Here is a 16,641-nt window from a genome sequence, read left to right on the forward strand (position 1 = left end):
GGAGCTAAAGAACCAAGAAGCTCGAAATTTGGCCGAGAAGCTCAAGAAGGCGGAGAACCTTTTGGCTACCGAGCGGGAGAGCCATGCAGCTCGGGAGGCTGATCTTCAAGGGCAAGTGAAGGTCCTTGGAGATGCTTTGGAGGCTTCCCGTGCTTCTTTGAAGACTTACTAGGAGGCCGAACCGAGCCGCTTCGCGGACATGAAGCAGGGTTACCTCCGCTCGACCCCGTTCCTCGAGAAGGCGACCGCACGGATCGTCCACTCGTTTGAGTTGGTCATCGACGCGACAATCACGCAGATGAAGGCGAACAACCATCGTCCTGAAACTCTGCCTGCTAGTGCTGTCGACCGCGTCCAGCTCCTCAACTCCATTCCGAACGACGCCTTTGATTACATCGCGTGAGGGGGGCCTTTGTAATTCTGTCTAGTGAGGAATTTTGTAACTGCCGTTCGACATGTCTGGTGAGGAATTTTGTAAGTGTTGCATGTGTAACTGTCGTCTGACGGCCTCTTGCTTATTATCAATGAAGTTGTTTTGGCAGTTCTCCCTCTGTTTGCTTGTCCTTTTCGCCAAGTATTTGACGGTATAGTCCCGAGCGGGTGTCTCACACGTATTTCGATCATTGCCAAATTCGTTAGGGTCATACCTCTTGAGTCTGAGGTCGCTGCTCGACCTTAGCTTTTGTAGTCGCCGAAGTTTTGGGTTTATAGTCGCCGCTCGACTCTTGTGTTTATAGTCGCCACTTGACTCTAGGGTTTATAGTTGCGGCTCGACTCTTGGGTTTATAGTCACCACTCGACTCTTGGGTTTATAGTCGCCGCTCAATTCTTTGGGGAAGACTCGGGTTTAACATCACGGCTAGACGGTCTTCAAACGCAGGTGTTTAAGATCGTCGCTCGACCGCCGGTGGAGACAAGGGTTTAATGTCACCGCTCGACAATCTTCAAAGGCAGGAGTTTAAGGTCGTCACTTGACCGCCGGTGGAGACAAGGGTTTAACGTCGCTGTTCGACGGTCTTCATAGGCAGGAGTTTAAGGTCGCCGCTTGACCACTGGTGGAGACAAGGGTTTAACGTCGCCACTCTACGGTCTTCATTGGCAGGAGTTTAAGGTTGCCGCTCAACCGCCGGTGGAGACAAGGGTTTAACGTCGCCGCTCGACGGTCTTCATAGGCAGGAGTTTAAGGTCGCCGCTCGACTGTCTGTGGAGACAAGGGTTTAACGTTGTCGCTCGACGGTTGGAGGAGACTTGGGTTTAAGGTCGCCTCTCGACCGTTGGATGATGTGCCATTCAGCGTAAACTTGGAAATTCTTTCCTGCATTCAAGGGACATGACGAATACAAGTCTACATCAATGATTACACTGTGCACCTTTCACCCGGCTCGGTAGGGCTGAAGGTGGTTTGTGCTCTAAGGCCGCTCCAGTCGCCGCCCGTCTTCGTCTTCCAAATAGTATGCACCCAAGTGGAGCTTTTCGACGACCTTGAAGGGTCCGACCCAAGGAGCTTCCAATTTGGGGGCGTCGCCAACCGGCTTCACCTTCTTTCATACCAAGTCGCCGACCTGGAATGATCTTGGGATCACTCGCCGGTTATAGTTCTGCCTCATCCTTTGCCGATACGCCATCAGCTTAACGATGACTTTAGCTTGTGCTTCGTCCACCAAGTCTAGCTCCAGGAGCCTCCGCTCGGCGTTGTCCTCGCTGTAATGCTGGATCCGGTCGGATTCGACTCTGACCTCGACGGGAATGATTGCCTTGCCTCCATATACCAAGTGGCAAGGTGTGGCGCCCGTCCCCTCCTTGGGCGTCGTGCAGATCGCCCATAGCACGCTTGGGAGCTCGTCGACCCAACTTCCTCTAACGTGGTTGAGCCAAGCGCATAGAATCTGAAAAATCTCTCAATTGGTGACCTCGACCTGCCCGTTGCTCTGAGGGTACACCACGGACGTGAAGGTCTGCTGGATGCCGTATCCCTCACACCACTCCTTGAGCTGCTGCCCTGCAAACTGCCTCCCGTTGTCCAAGATGAGCCGACGTGGGATGCCGAACCTGTTAGAGTGTATATTGAAAGCCTAAGCTTTTGTAAACATTTTGAATAAAGCATCACATTTGGTCAAATTATCTACATTTATTTGTAGTTGTTCAATTAATTTATATTGTAGATAACATAATATGTGGTGTCACATACAGAAGATTATGTTATCAGTACATTATAAATTATAAACAGTAGCTCACGACCAATATGGAATGGAACAAACCATTGGAAGGTCGTAGTGTAATTGGGTATTAGTTTACCTTAACTATATAATTACACTAGTACACTTAGAGTGTATTGAGTAGGACCATTAGAGGTCGTTTCTTTTATACTGACTTTATAAAGGAACAAAGACCTCGATTATTATGGAAGTGCGTGCTCTTAATCCTAATATAATAACAAGCATATATATTTGATATTTATTTCTTTAATTTATCAATGGGTGAGATTTAGTTCGATGAATCAATAAGCCCGATAAGTTGAGAAATGGTATCACTTATAGTGTGTGTTGTTGATTATAGAAGGAAACTGTGTCCTAGAGATACTAGGTTGATAATGTCCTCAAGAGGAGCTCATAAGGATTGTCATGTTAAACCCTGCAGGTGGACCTAGTCCGACATGACAATAAGGTTGAGTGGTACTACTCTTGGATTTAGATATTAATTAAATGAGTTGTCAGTAACTCACTTAATTAGTGGACATTCGATATCTTAAACACAGGGAGACTAACACACTCATAATAAGAAGGAGCCCAAAAAATATAATTTGGGATTGGTGCGGTAGTTCAATAATAGTTCTCTAGTGGAATGAATTAATATTGATAAAATTAAGTTTTGTGTTCGGGGCAAACACGAGATGCTTAATTTTATCGGGAGACCAAAAATAATTCTTCCTCTCGGTCCCTATCGTAGCCTCTTAATTATAGAGTACTATACCCACCTATACCCACTTTCGTACCCATCTAAAAGGGGCCGACCAAGCCTTGCTTGGAGCCCAAGCAAGGGGCCGACCAAACCATGTTTAGATGGGAATGATGGTGGCCGACCCAAGCATGAGTTCAATCTTGGTGTGGTCGGCCATTAAAAATAGAAAAGGAATTTTAATTTTAAAATTTTTTTCTTATGTAGAATACATGATTTAAAAGAGAGTTTAAAAATTAAAATATTTCCTTTTATAAGATTCTACAAAAGATTAAGAGAAGAGTTAAATCTCTTTCCTTATTTGTAGATTAAAAGGTTGATTTTAATTTTGGTAAAAACTTTTCTTATTTATAAATCATCCACATGTTGAAAAGATAAATTTTAAAATTATAGAAATTTCCTTTTATAACATCAACCATGAAGGGATTATTAAAGAGAAATTTTATTTTAAAATTTTTCCGGAAGCAAATTAGGAAGCTTTAAATTTTCTAGCGAAAAATTTCCTTATTTGCTTGTTTTGATGTGGCCTGCCATATGCATTAAGAAAAGGATTTTAATTTTAATTAATTAATTTTTTTTTTCAATGGTAAAAGAATTAAGGAAAGTTTTATTAAATTTTCCTTATTTGCCAAGGCTGAGAATTATAAAAGAGGGGGTTTGAGTCCCTTCAAGGGACACAACCTCTATTCTATTTCTCCCTCTTTTCTTCCTTGGTGTGGCCGACCTCTTCCTTTTCTCTTCTCTCCATCTTTGTGGCCGAACCTCCTCTTCCTCTTGGAGATCAAGTGGTGGCCCGATCCTAGTTTGGAGAAGAGGAAGCTTGCATCCCTTGGAGCTTGGTTGGTGGAAAAGGTTCTTCATCCTTAGGAGGTTTTGTGCTTGGCCAAAACTTGAAGGAAGAAGAAGAAGGTGCTAGGTGGTTCTCGTCTCGGAAGATCGTTGCCCACACAACGTCCGAGATTAGAAGAGGAATACGGTAGAAGATCAAGAGGTCATTATCTTCAAAGAAAGGTATAACTAATAATTATTTTCCACATCATGTTAGTTTTGTTTCTTTGTAAAAATACCAAATACAAGAGGCATACGATTCTAGTTTTTCAAATTAGTTTTCGAAGTTGTGTTCTTTTATTTTATTTTTCCTTGTGATTTGATTGTTCTTAGTGGTTAACCTAGGGTTACTATGGGAAGGTTAAATATTTAATTTCATTAAAAGGCTTTGTCTAGTCGGTGGTGGTTGCTCTCATATCCAAGAAGACCAAGTGCCTCGCCATGCAGTACTGGAAGTCGATTTTGGAAATAGATATTTAATTATCTTCGTGACCTAGGTGATTTGGATCGAACGTGTTAAGTTCTGCAGGAGATCCAAGTCTAAACCTAAAAGAACAAATAAGTTAAACTTAGGATCAAGCGTGTTAAGTTCCGCAGGCGATCCAAGTTTAATTTAAAAGAACACATGGTAGCTAGGAAAAGGTTTAGACCTTTGTACAAATTTTTTATATAGTGGAACCATTAGGCTTTCCGAGTAGCAACCAACAATTGGTATCAGAGCTAGGGTTTTGCCTCTGTGTATTTGGTATTAGTTTAATTATGCACATGTCATACATAATTTAGGTAGGATAATATTAGGATGTGCTAACTTTGTGGATGCAAGATCCAACTATTATGGCTTATAGATATTGTGTGTGTGATTGGACCCTTGGATATGTCAAGGGCATTTTATTGTGTGTGCATGATTGTATTATAAAATACAGCAGGAGCTGCATTTAGTTTTATTAGGATTTTATTTTTGATCTAGATACATGTACATTCCTTCGAGGAATATAGGATCGAAAAATATAAAATTCTATTTATGTCGCGGATTAAATCTTGCAAGGCGTGAAACCTTTGGAGGACCAGAGGCGCAGCGGAACAAGGAGCAAGATGGATGCGACAACTAGACCCGGTGGTGGTGGTCAAAAATGGCAGCAGCTAGGGATGACAACACACGGAGGACAACAATAGATAAAAGCCATAATAGTTAAAAATTAGTTTTTCTATTTATTATTTTTATGCTGTGCTGTGTGTGCTTGTTAGTATGCATGTTAAGTAGGCTAGCATAGTCAAAATTCCTCACTTTAAATAACTAAGTGGGAGAGAGATTTTAAATAAATTTCACGGTCTCCATTACTGGTTTGTAAGTGACACAAACAAACTTGCGCGTTGGCTTTGAGTGTCTTCCTCTATATCAGATGAGTTTGTTTGTGGATCACTAGATCAAACTTTCATTTTGGATGACTATAGGAAATTAATTAAGAGCGTGTGATCTTCCCCATCGGAAGGGGCACAATCTTATTAATGGACTTAGTGTTAAGTAATGGTATACACTTAACCACGTCTAATAGTATCCTCCCCATCGGAGTCACTGCCATTATTCGTGTGACCAAAGGAAACCAATTATTAATTTTATTTGTCAAAAAGTTAGGTTGACAAGATAATAAAATTAATGGGTTACACCCTCCTTTTACAAATGTTGAATTTGTATACGTCCACACTATCGTGACATACAAAATTCATGGTGTTTTGAGGTGTTGATTAATTTAAAATAATATTATTTGAGGAATCAATATTATTCTAAATTTAGAGTCCTAACCAAAGTTAATTGTGATTCTTAGGATGACTTTCAACCCACTGGCCATCATACTAAAAGAGAACAGACTTACTGGTCCTAACTACATAGATTGGAAAAGGAACCTGGACATTGTTCTTACTGCTGAAAGCTATAAGTTTGTACTGACTGAGCCTTGCCCTGATGCACCCAATGGTGAATCTACCTAAGAGGAGATTGAGTATCATAAGAAATGGGTAAAAGAAGATGAGATGGCGCGGTGTTACATATTGGCTTTAATGTCAAATGTATTGCAACATCAGCATCAAGATTTACCAACAACTTATGATATTATGAACAATCTCAAAGAACTTTTTGGTCACCAGGATCGGGTCTCTAGGCAAGAAGCCATGAGAAAGTTAATGACGGCCACCATGTAAGAGGGTACTCCTGTGAGGGATCATATCCTAAAGATGATGACTTATCTAAATAAAATATAAATCCTTGGAGGAGAAATTGATGGGGAAACCCAGATCGATATGATCCTCCAAACGCTACAAAGAAGTTTTGAGTAATTCCGCCTGAATTATAATATGAATAAAAGGGTATATTCATTGGCGGAACTACTGACAGAACTTCAGGCAGCAGAAGAGTTGTTTCGTCACAATTCTCAGATTCACTATGCTGAAAATGGTTCTACTTCTAAACCGAAAGGAAAGAAGAAGAAGAAACAAGTTAGCTCAGCAAAGAAGGTGAATAAATCTCAGAGTACATGACCTAAAGCTGGAGTGAAGAAGCCAAAGGGAAAGTGCTTCATCTGCAAGCAGTCAGGGCATTGGAAGGCGGACTGTCCTCGTAGGAATTAAAACAACAAAGGTATATCTCATGCTAGTGTCGAAACATGTTTAGCGGTGTTATTTACCAGTACCTGGTGTGTAGATATGGGAGTCATTGATCATATCTGCAATTCTTTACAGGGGTTCCAGGAAATCCGACGACTATATTAAGGAGAGATAACCGTCTACATGGGCAATGCTACTAAGGTGGCAGCTGTTGCAGTGGGAGACGTCTACTTATCTTTTGATAGAAATAGAAAATTAGTTTTAAGAAATTATCTTTATGTACCCAGTTTTAGAAAGAATTTAATTTCAGTTACTAATTTCTTTTAGTAACAATGTCGTTATAAAGAGAAATAAGGTGATTATCTGTTCTGGTGCATTAGTTGACAATTTATATACTTTAAATCTAATTTTTCCCACAAAGCAAAATATGGAAATTAATAACATATCTTCTAACTCTAATAAGAGAAAAGAACCTTCGGAAATGAACCAAACACATCTTTGGCATCTAAGGCTTGGACATATTAACTTAAGTAGGATTCAAAGGCTTATAGCCGATAGACTCTTAGGTCCATTAGAGTTGGAAAACATTCCAACATGTGAATCCTGCTTGGAAGGTAAAATGACCAAGAGACCTTTTAAGGCCAAGGGGTATAGAGCCAAAGATGCATTAGAATTGATTCATTCTGATTTGTGTGGTCCTATGTCTATCCAGGCAAGAGGTGGTTATGAATATTTCATCTCCTTTATAGACGATTATTCAAGAGGGGTATGCACCGCAAGTCGGAGTGCTTTGATAAGTTCAAAGAATACAAGGCTAATGTGGAGAAACGTCTAGGTAAAAGTATCAAGACACTGCGGTCTGATCGTGGTGGCGAATACCTCTTAGGAGAGTTTAGGAATTATTTATCAGAGGTCGGGATTCAATCCCAATTGTCCGCACCTGGTACACCCCAATAGAATGGTGTGACAGAACGAAAGAATAGGACTCTTATGGAGATGGTTAGATCGATGATGAGTTATTCAGAATTACCAAATTCGTTTTGGGGATACGCTCTAGAAACGGCAACGTACATTTTGAACTTAGTACCTTCTAAATCAGTATCTACTACTCTCACAGAATTGTGGAATGGGCGAAAGCCTAGTCTAAGACATATTCGGATTTGGGGTAGTCCAGCACATGTGCTGAATCCAGATGCTGATAAGTTAGAATCTCGTACAAAAGTTCGTGTGTTTGTAGGTTATCCCAAAGGAACAAAAGGTGATTTATTTTATAGTCCTAAAGACCAGAAGGTCATTGTTAGCATCAATGCCCAGTTTTTAGAAGAAAACTATATAATGGATCACAAGTCCAGTAGTAAAATTATTCTAGAAGAACTTAGAGAGGACACATCTACTTCAGTACCAACAGTACAAGATGAAGTACTACAAGAGACTGCAACACGTGTCACACATGATACACAACCACAGACGGTGCCTTGTCGTAGTGGGAGAGTTGTGAGGGAACCTGAGAGATTCATGTTTTTGGGAGAGTCTTCGGACTTGATCTCGGGTAAACATGAACCTGATCCCCGAACATATGACGAAGCACTCCAAGATATAGATGGAGTATCTTGGCAAAAGGCAATGAATTCTAAAATAGAGTCTATGTACTCTAATAAGGTCTGGGAGCTTGTAGAACCACATGATGGTGTAAAAGCTATTGGATGCAAGTGGATCAACAAAAGGAAAAGAGGGACAGACGGGAAGGTAGAAACCTTCAAAGCAAGGCTTGTTGCGAAAGGGTACACTCAGAAAGAGGGAATCGATTATGAGGAGACCTTTTCACCGGTAGTCATGCTTAAGTCTATCCGGATACTTTTATCCATTGCCGCTCATATGGATTATGAGATTTGGTAATTAGATGTCAAGACAGCTTTCCTTAATGGAAGTCTTGAAGAAAATATCCATATGAAACAACCAGAAGGCACTACAACAAAAACCCTCATAGACATCGGTTTTCCACCGATGTTTATTAGATTTTCGACCGATGTCTATGAAGGCGATGTAAAAGGTCTGTCATTTTAGACATCGAGTTAAAACCAGTGTAGTATCACTTAACGACATCGGGTGTAAAATCGATGTAATATTATATGTTAATAACACCAGTTTTGGTAGCAATATATGACCGATGTAATATTAGTTAATGACACCGGTTTTGCAGCGGTGGAAAATCGATGTATTCTCAATATTGTTTAACGACACAAATTTGATTTCCGAAATAGTGAAAAACCAATATTATCACCAAGCAAATCATAAAATTAAGTTAATATTATTAATTCACTAAGAAAATCACAAATAAAAATGCACCGATGTATCTAAACACACCAAGTCAATATCCATATAACCAACACATAAATATTCTTCTTACAACATAAAAAGATAATAGATATTGTGCACATTAAGTCAGTATCCACAAATTACATATAACTATTCTTCTTACAACATCAAAAGGTAATATATAGTACACAAATATTCTTCTTACTGGTGCCAACGTTATCCTTCTTGCTCTGTGCAAAGATTTAACTAAATCTTCCCTAGTGTTATTTTCCCTTTCAGCCACTCACATTTCCAGCTTTTGAAATAGCACTCGGTAAATGTCTGATTACAAAATCCCTGGAAATTCAAAGACTGGATTGCTCTGTCTCCATCTCGAAGCCACATAAGATCATCTCTCCCACCTAAACATATAGTTGACAGAAGTGAGATGGCAGTAACAAGGAGTTCATACCTGTTTAGTTAAGATTCAGCAAGCAAACATGATAAGTACCACGTAGTGCGGACAAGTCAGAAGGCCAAGGGCGCTTGAGCCTAAGTGGAAAGGAAGATGGATACATTGGAAACGTTGTTAAAGGCTCAATCTCCCAAAGAGACTCTTGGATGCCTCTCTCCAGAAGTTGACTCATCCCAGCCAACCTACAAGAAAAGCCAGATTCAGTTTCAAGAGGAAGTGGCAAATTAAGAACTTAGCGGCGGCATTCAAGAAACATTAATGGATTGCAACACTTTTACATGTTACTATAAAAGTCAGAAAATGGTTATCACATGGCAGGTTTGCTGAAGAGGAAAGTCAGAAAACTTCAGTATATATACCTTCACAGAGCGCCAATATGAATTTGGCCATCGGACAAGATCTAGATCACTTATCCCTGTGATAGTGCCCATATATCTAATAATAAAAGGACAAGACAATTAGAAGTTACTGTGCATTAAAAAGCCTGTGACAAACTAATATAGATGCTTTTAATATAAATAGGGGAAAGCAATACTCAATTACACATCAGATAGCTAATGGATGTTCCAACAGCAAAAAGAAAAATGCAACTCAGGAATGAGAACAGAGAAAAGAGAATTAGAAAAATAGGAATAAATATTACAATAGAATTCTTATCAACACAGGAAAATAGGAACAATAATTAAAATTGAATTGTAAGCTTACAAAGAAAGCACCGATGGTTTATTGCAGAATACAAGAACTAAAGATAATCGAGAGGCATACATGATCTTTATCCTCCGAACATGATTTTTTTACTTGAGAGGGATGAACCTGGAGGAGTGAGTAGCACCAATACCAGGCCTTCCATGCTTCACGGGCTTGTATGATATTGAGAATTCAGCCAAGTAATGACCAATCATCTCGGGCTGATGTCAGAAAAATCAAAAATAAGATAACAATCTTGATTATGCACTAGTTAAACCTAGTAAAATAGTTACCTTGATTTCAACCTGATTGAAGGTTTTTCCATTGTATACGCCAATGATGTTGCCGATCATCTCTGGGACTATGATCATGTTCCTAAGATGCGTCCTCACAGGCTCTGGCTTTTCACCAGCAGGTGCATCTCGCTTCTGAATATTGTGTCGACAATAAACAAGGTGATTCAGTTAATAGAATCGCATACTGAGAAATCAGATATTGATATGAACATCAATTTTGTGTTAAATTGGTTATAGAATCAGATACTGAGAATTCAGATATTAATATGAATGGTAAATTTGTGCTAAATTCAGATATTAATATGAATGGCAAATTTGTGCTAAATTCAGATATTAATATATAGAAATCCTTAGACATCACCCAGCTATTTAACTTGTGTTGTTTTGATGCCACATTTAGGCTATCGAACCATTACACGAGTCAGAAAGAAATAATGTTTAATACTATCTAAAACCTTAAGAGACAGGATAAATAACAAATACCTTTTGGCAACTTCATGGTTTTGGTAAATTCTAGTAACCAGACAAACTGTGTTGCAGGAACAATGACATGGTAAATACTTTGAAACAACCTATCCAAAGATGTGTATCACCACAAAACTAGACACACAGAACCACACTTCCATAAACAATATATGTATGCATATGAATAATCTCAGAAGCAATTACACTTGTCGCAGTTTTTAAGGAACTACCATTATGCATATTTTAATGTATGTAATAAGGTTTAGAAGACCTAATTTAAACAAGAAAATGTATCACTTAGCAAAACTACCTTGATGATTGCACCATTTAAGTTGATAATAAACTTTCATAAGAAATTTCACTAAACAAAATAAATGCTCATATTCCCACCAAGAAATGCAAGAAAAAACAAATTTACACTTCCAGCTAAAATTAGTATGTTGATGTGTTTTGGATTCTTATATTTTTATATGCAAGAAAAATAGGAACAATAATTAAAATTGAATTGTAAGCTTACAAAGAAAGCACCGATGGTGACAACATGTAAGCTTGAGCTCTGGCTTTGAGCCTGATATTTCCTGGAAATATACCTGATGAAACAGATAGCGATCACTTAATATATCATAATCAAAGAAGAAAGTTTAAGATCAACAGGTAGAAAGGCACGCAGAATAACTACTTGTAATGAAGTATTTTAATGTTCAAAACAGAAATTGCTTCAAATACAATTGACCTATTAGCTGAATGTCAACACTTGCTCATTAAATCAGGAAATAGGGCAGAGCACAGACCCCATTTGGCAATGGCACCATGATAGTGGGCTTCCCTGGAGCGGAGCAAGAAGAGGACGTCGACCTTGATTTCCACTCGTACCTCGTGACTCCTAATCCCCTCTCCCTTGACCTCTCTCGCCTCAGCTTCTCTTCAGCCGAGAGATTATTCTCATCGAGGCCGCCTCCATCAGGCAGGCAAAACACAAGCTCCTGCCGCCATGAGGCAACATCAAAGGCGAAGACTTTACGGTGGAGGGTACCATCGGGGCTGAAGAGATAGGAGATCAAGCGCCCATCGGGGCTGAAGCTGATGGAAGAGGGAGCGACGTATCCCGTAAGAGGGTACTGGACGATCTCCTCCACAGGAAAGAGGAAAGAGTCTTCCTTGGAATCAGTAAGGGGCATCTCGACTTCGCAGTGGCGCACTTCTTCGAAAAAGTCTCCTTCTCGCCGTCCTCCGCGGCCGCCTTGTCCTGCATCAAGAATGGAAGATACGCAGGGGGAGAGGAAGGGCCGGAGAGGCCGCCGGAACAAGAATGAGCCGTCGGACGTCGAACCCTAGGAGTTCGGATGGCGATCGGATTGGGGAAACGAGGGGATCTAGCTCTCACTTAATGGTGCTTGGCCCTCCTTGGAGCGGAGAAAGAAGGCTTGTACTTGTCCTGTACCTTATCCCGTATGATCGATCTCATCTTAAGGCTCACTGCCCGCTTGCCTTTCACTTCCGTCGAGCCCATCACCCACACAAACCAGTAGACCGCGACAGCACCGACGACCGCCGCCGTCCACATCGCCGTCGAGAGATCCATTGCTCATCTTTCAAATGGTAACTCCTAAAAGGAGGATGCAGAAGATTAGGGTTTCGATTTATGGTGGGCGAGGAGAAGCCCAAAAGAAATCGCACTAAGAAAGTCCGTCAAAATTTTGGTTCATAGACACCGGGTTTTAAAAACCGCTGTTAAAATCGATGTCTATTAATGAAAAAAAAGGCGCTCATAGACATCGGCTAAAAAACCGATGTCTATGAGCGAAAATTTGCGCTCATAGACACCGGTTTTTGGAAAAATCGGTGTAAAATACTCAAAGACATCGATTTTTGCTTAAAACCATTGTTCCACCGATGTCTATGAAGATTTTTCTTGTAGTGAGGGTTCATTGAAAAGTGCAAAGAGCATCTAGTGTGTAAGCTCAATCGGTCCATTTATGGACTGAACCAAGCTTCAAGGTCTTGGAACATCCGGTTTAATGAAGTAATCCAATCATATGGATTTATTCAGTGTCTGGATGAGTCTTGTGTATACAAGAAGTGTAACGGAAACGTGGTGGTATTTCTTATATTATACGTAGATGATATTTTGTTAATTGGCAACAATGTCAAGGTATTATCGGACGTAAGGGTATAGTTGTCCAAACAATTTGATATGAAGGACTTAGTTGATTGTGCACACATTCTTTGGATCAAAGTTATAAGGGATCGCAAGAAAAGAATGTTGTGCCTGTCCCAAGCTTCATATATAGATACAATCCTTGCTCGTTTTAGCATGCAGAATTTCAAGAAAGGTTTCTTACCTTTTAGGCATGGAGTAGCTCTATCTAAAGAGATGTCTCCGAAGACATCAAAGGAGATAGAGAACATGAAGGCAGTTCCTTATGCTTCGGCTGTAGGAAGCCTTATGTATGCAATGCTGTGTACGGGACCTGATATTTGTTTTGTCGTGGGCATTTTTAGCAGATATCAGAGTAACCCTGGATAAGGACATTGGACTGCGGTAAAACATATATTAAAGTACCTGAGAAGAACTAGAGATTATATGCTAGTTTATCAAGCAGACGATTTGCTCCCTGAGGGTTACACGGATTCAGATTTTCAATCGGATAGGGACAACAGTAAGTCTGCATCAGGTTATGTGTTACTTTAGGAGGTGAAGCCATTGCATGGAGGAGTGTTAAGCATAAATACGTTTAGGACTCAACCATGGAAGTTGAGTATGTGGCAGCCTCTGAGGCAGCTAAAGAAGCAGTATGGCTCAGGAACTTTCTAATGGACTTAGATGTAATTCCTGGTTTGCCCAGAATCATCACAATTTATTGTGATAATAGCGATGCAGTTGCAAACTCGAAGGAACCACGAGCCCATAAGGCAAGTAAACATATATAGAGCAAGTACCACCTGATACGAGATATCGTGAAGCGAGGAGAAGTTGTCATTACCAAGATTGCATTAGCAGATAACCTGGCAGATCCATTCACTAAGGCCCTTCCAGCAAAAGCTTTCGATCGGCATGTGAAGGGGATGAGAATCAGATGTATGACATCAGATATGACAGCTTAGTCATTAGTATAAGTGAGAGATTATTAGAGTGTATACTAAAAGCCTAACCTTTTGTAAACATTTTGAATAAAGAATCATATTTGGTCAAATTATCTACATTTATTTGTAGTTGTTCAATTAATTTATATTGTAGATAACATAATATGTGGTGTCACATACAGAAGATTATGTTATCAGTACCTTATAAATTATAAATAGTAGCTCACGACCAAGATGGAAAAGAACAAACCATTGGAAGGTCGTAATGTAATCGGGTATTAGTTTATCTTAAATATATAATTACACTAGTACACTTAGAGTGTATTGAGTAGGACCATTAGAGGTCGTTTCTTTTATACTGACTTTATAAAGGAACAAAGACCTCAGTTATTATGGAAGTGTGTGCTCTTAATCCTAATATAATAACAAGCACATATATTTGATATTTATTTCTTTAATTTATCAATGGGTGAGATTTAGTTTGATAAATCAATAAGCCCGATAAGTTGGGAAATGATATCACTTATAGTGTGTGTTGTTGATTATAAAAGGAAACCGTGTCCTAGAAAACTAGGTTGAGAATGTCCCCAAGAGGAGCTCATAAGGATTGTCATGTTAAACCCTGCAGGTGGACATAGTCCGACATGATGATAAGGTTGAGTGATACTACTCTTGGACTAAGATATTAATTAAGTGAGTTGTCAGTAACTTATTTAATTAGTGGATATTTATTATCTTAAACACAGGGAGACTAACATACTCATAATAAGAAGGAGCCCAAAAATGTAATTTGGGATTGGTGCGGTAGTTCAATAATAGTTCTCTAGTGGAATGAATTATTATTGGTAAAATTAAGTTGTGTGTTTAGGGCGAACACGAGATGCTTAATTTTATCGGGAGACCAAAACCAATTCTTCCTCTCGGTCCCTATCGTAGTCTCTTAATTATAGAGTACTATACCCACCTATACCACTTTCGTACGCATCTAAAAGGGGTCAGCCAAGCCTTGCTTGGAGCCCAAGCAAGGGGCCGACCAAACCATGTTTAGATGGGAATGATGGTTGCCGGCCCAAGCATGGGTTCAATCTTGGTGTGGCCGGCCATTAAAAATAGAAAAGGAATTTTAATTTTAAATTTTTTTCTTATGTGGAATACATGATTTAAAAGAGAGTTTAAAAATTAAAATATTTCCTTTTATAAGATTCTACAAAAGATTAAGAGAAGAGTTAAATCTCTTTCCGTATTTGTAGATTAAAAGGTTGATTTTAATTTTGGTAAAAACTTTCCTTATTTACAAATCATCCACATGTTGAAAAGATAAATTTTAAAATTATAGAAATTTCCTTTTATAACATCAACCATGAAGGGATTATTAAAGATAAATTTTATTTTAAAATTTTTCCGGAAGCAAATTAGGAAGCTTTAATTTTTCTAGCGAAAAATTTCCTTATTTGCTTGTTTTGATGTGGCCGGTCATATGCATTAAGAAAAGGATTTTAATTTTAATTAATTAAAATTTTCCTTTTCAATGGCAAAAGAATTAAGGAAAGTTTTATTAAATTTTCCTTATTTACCAAGGCTAAGGATTATAAAAGAGGGGGTTTGGGTGCCTTCAAGGGACACAACCTCTATTCTATTTCTCCCTCTTTTCTTCCTTGGTGTGGCCGACCTCTTCCTTTTCTCTTCTCTCCATCTTTATGGCCGAACCTAGATCTTCCTCTTGGAGATCAAGTGGTGGCCGGATCCTAATTTGGAGAAGAAGAAGAGGAAGCTTGCATCTCTTGGAGCTTGGTTGGTGAAAAAGGTTCTTCATCCTTAGGAGGTTTTGTGCTTGGCTGAAACTTGAAGGAAGAAGAAGAAGGTGCTAGGCGGTTCTCGTCTCGGAAGATCATTGCCCACACAATGTCCGAGATTAGAAGAGGAATACGTTAGAAGATCAAGAGGTCATTATCTTCAAAGAAAGGTATAACTAATAATTATTTTTCGCATCATATTAGTTTTGTTTCTTTGTAAAAATATCAAATACAAAAGGCATGCGATTCTAGTTTTTTGAATTAGTTTTCGAAGTTGTGTTCTTTTATTATTTTTTTCCTTGTGATTTGATTGTTCTTAGTGGTTAACCTAGGGTTACTATGGGAAGGTTAAATATTTAATTTCCTTAAAAGGCTTTGTCTAGTCGGTGGTGGTTGCTCCCATATCCAAGAAGACCAAGTGCCTCGCCATGCAGTGCTGGAAGCCGATTTTGGAAATAGATATTTAATTATCTTCGTGACCTAGGTGATTTGGATCGAACGTGTTAAGTTCTACAGGAGATCCAAGTCTAAACCTAAAAGAACAAATAAGTTAAACTTAGGATCAAACTTGTTAAGTTCCGCAGGCGATCCAAGTTTAATTTAAAAGAACACATGGTAGCTAGGAAAAGGTTCAGACCTTTGTATAAAATTATTGTACAGTGGAACTATTAGGCTTTCTGAGTACCAACTAACAGAACCGACAAATGATGTGCTGCCAAATGAACTTCTTGACCATCTGCTCGGTTATTCTTGCCAGTGGCTCGACCCCGACCCATTTGGAGAAGTAATCGACCGCCACGAGCAGGAACCTCCGCTACCCAGTGGCCATGGGGTACGACCCTACAATGTCCATGTCCCATTAGTCGAACGGGTAGGACACTGTGGACACCTTTATCTCTTCAATGGATCGGTGTGAGAGGTTGTGGTATCTTTGGCAGGACAGACATGTTGTTACCGTACGAGTGGCGTCTTCTTGTAGGGTCGACCAAAAGTACCCAGCGAACAGAATCTTCCTCACCAACGACTAGCCTCCCGGATGCCCTCCGCAGGATCCTTGGTGCACTTCCTGTAGTATGTAGTCGGCGTTCTCCGTTCCGACACACTTGAGCAGAGGCCTGGAGAAGGCCTTCTTGTAGAGTTGACCTTCGATCAGCGTGAAGCTTCC

General features: G+C 39.6%; 1 protein-coding gene across 1 annotated transcript; it reads right to left on the reverse strand.

Annotated features, from left to right (window-relative positions):
• Positions 1 to 9,920: 9,920 nt before the first annotated feature.
• Positions 9,921 to 10,492, reverse strand: LOC121991230 (40S ribosomal protein S15-4-like). The gene is made up of 3 exons (XM_042545240.1): positions 10,382 to 10,492; positions 10,132 to 10,266; positions 9,921 to 10,059 (listed from the first exon to the last, which is right to left on the reverse strand). The coding sequence occupies exons 1-3, from the start codon at positions 10,490 to 10,492 to the stop codon at positions 9,946 to 9,948; spliced, it is 360 nt and encodes a 119-aa protein (XP_042401174.1). The 3' UTR covers positions 9,921 to 9,945.
• Positions 10,493 to 16,641: the final 6,149 nt, after the last annotated feature.

The sequence above is a fragment of the Zingiber officinale genome, chromosome 6B, assembly GCF_018446385.1.
Source record: "Zingiber officinale cultivar Zhangliang chromosome 6B, Zo_v1.1, whole genome shotgun sequence".
Lineage (NCBI taxonomy): Eukaryota > Viridiplantae > Streptophyta > Magnoliopsida > Zingiberales > Zingiberaceae > Zingiber > Zingiber officinale.

Coding starts and splice junctions, on each gene's coding strand:
- LOC121991230 (XM_042545240.1), bottom strand. CDS start 10,492: ATGTCTAAGGATTTCTATATATTAATATCTGAATTTAGCACAAATTTG. Junction 10,267..10,381: donor TATTAATATCTGAATTCTCA/GTATCTGATTCT, acceptor CACAATATTCAG/AAGCGAGATGCACCTGCTGG. Junction 10,060..10,131: donor TCAATCAGGTTGAAATCAAG/GTAACTATTTTA, acceptor TTCTGACATCAG/CCCGAGATGATTGGTCATTA.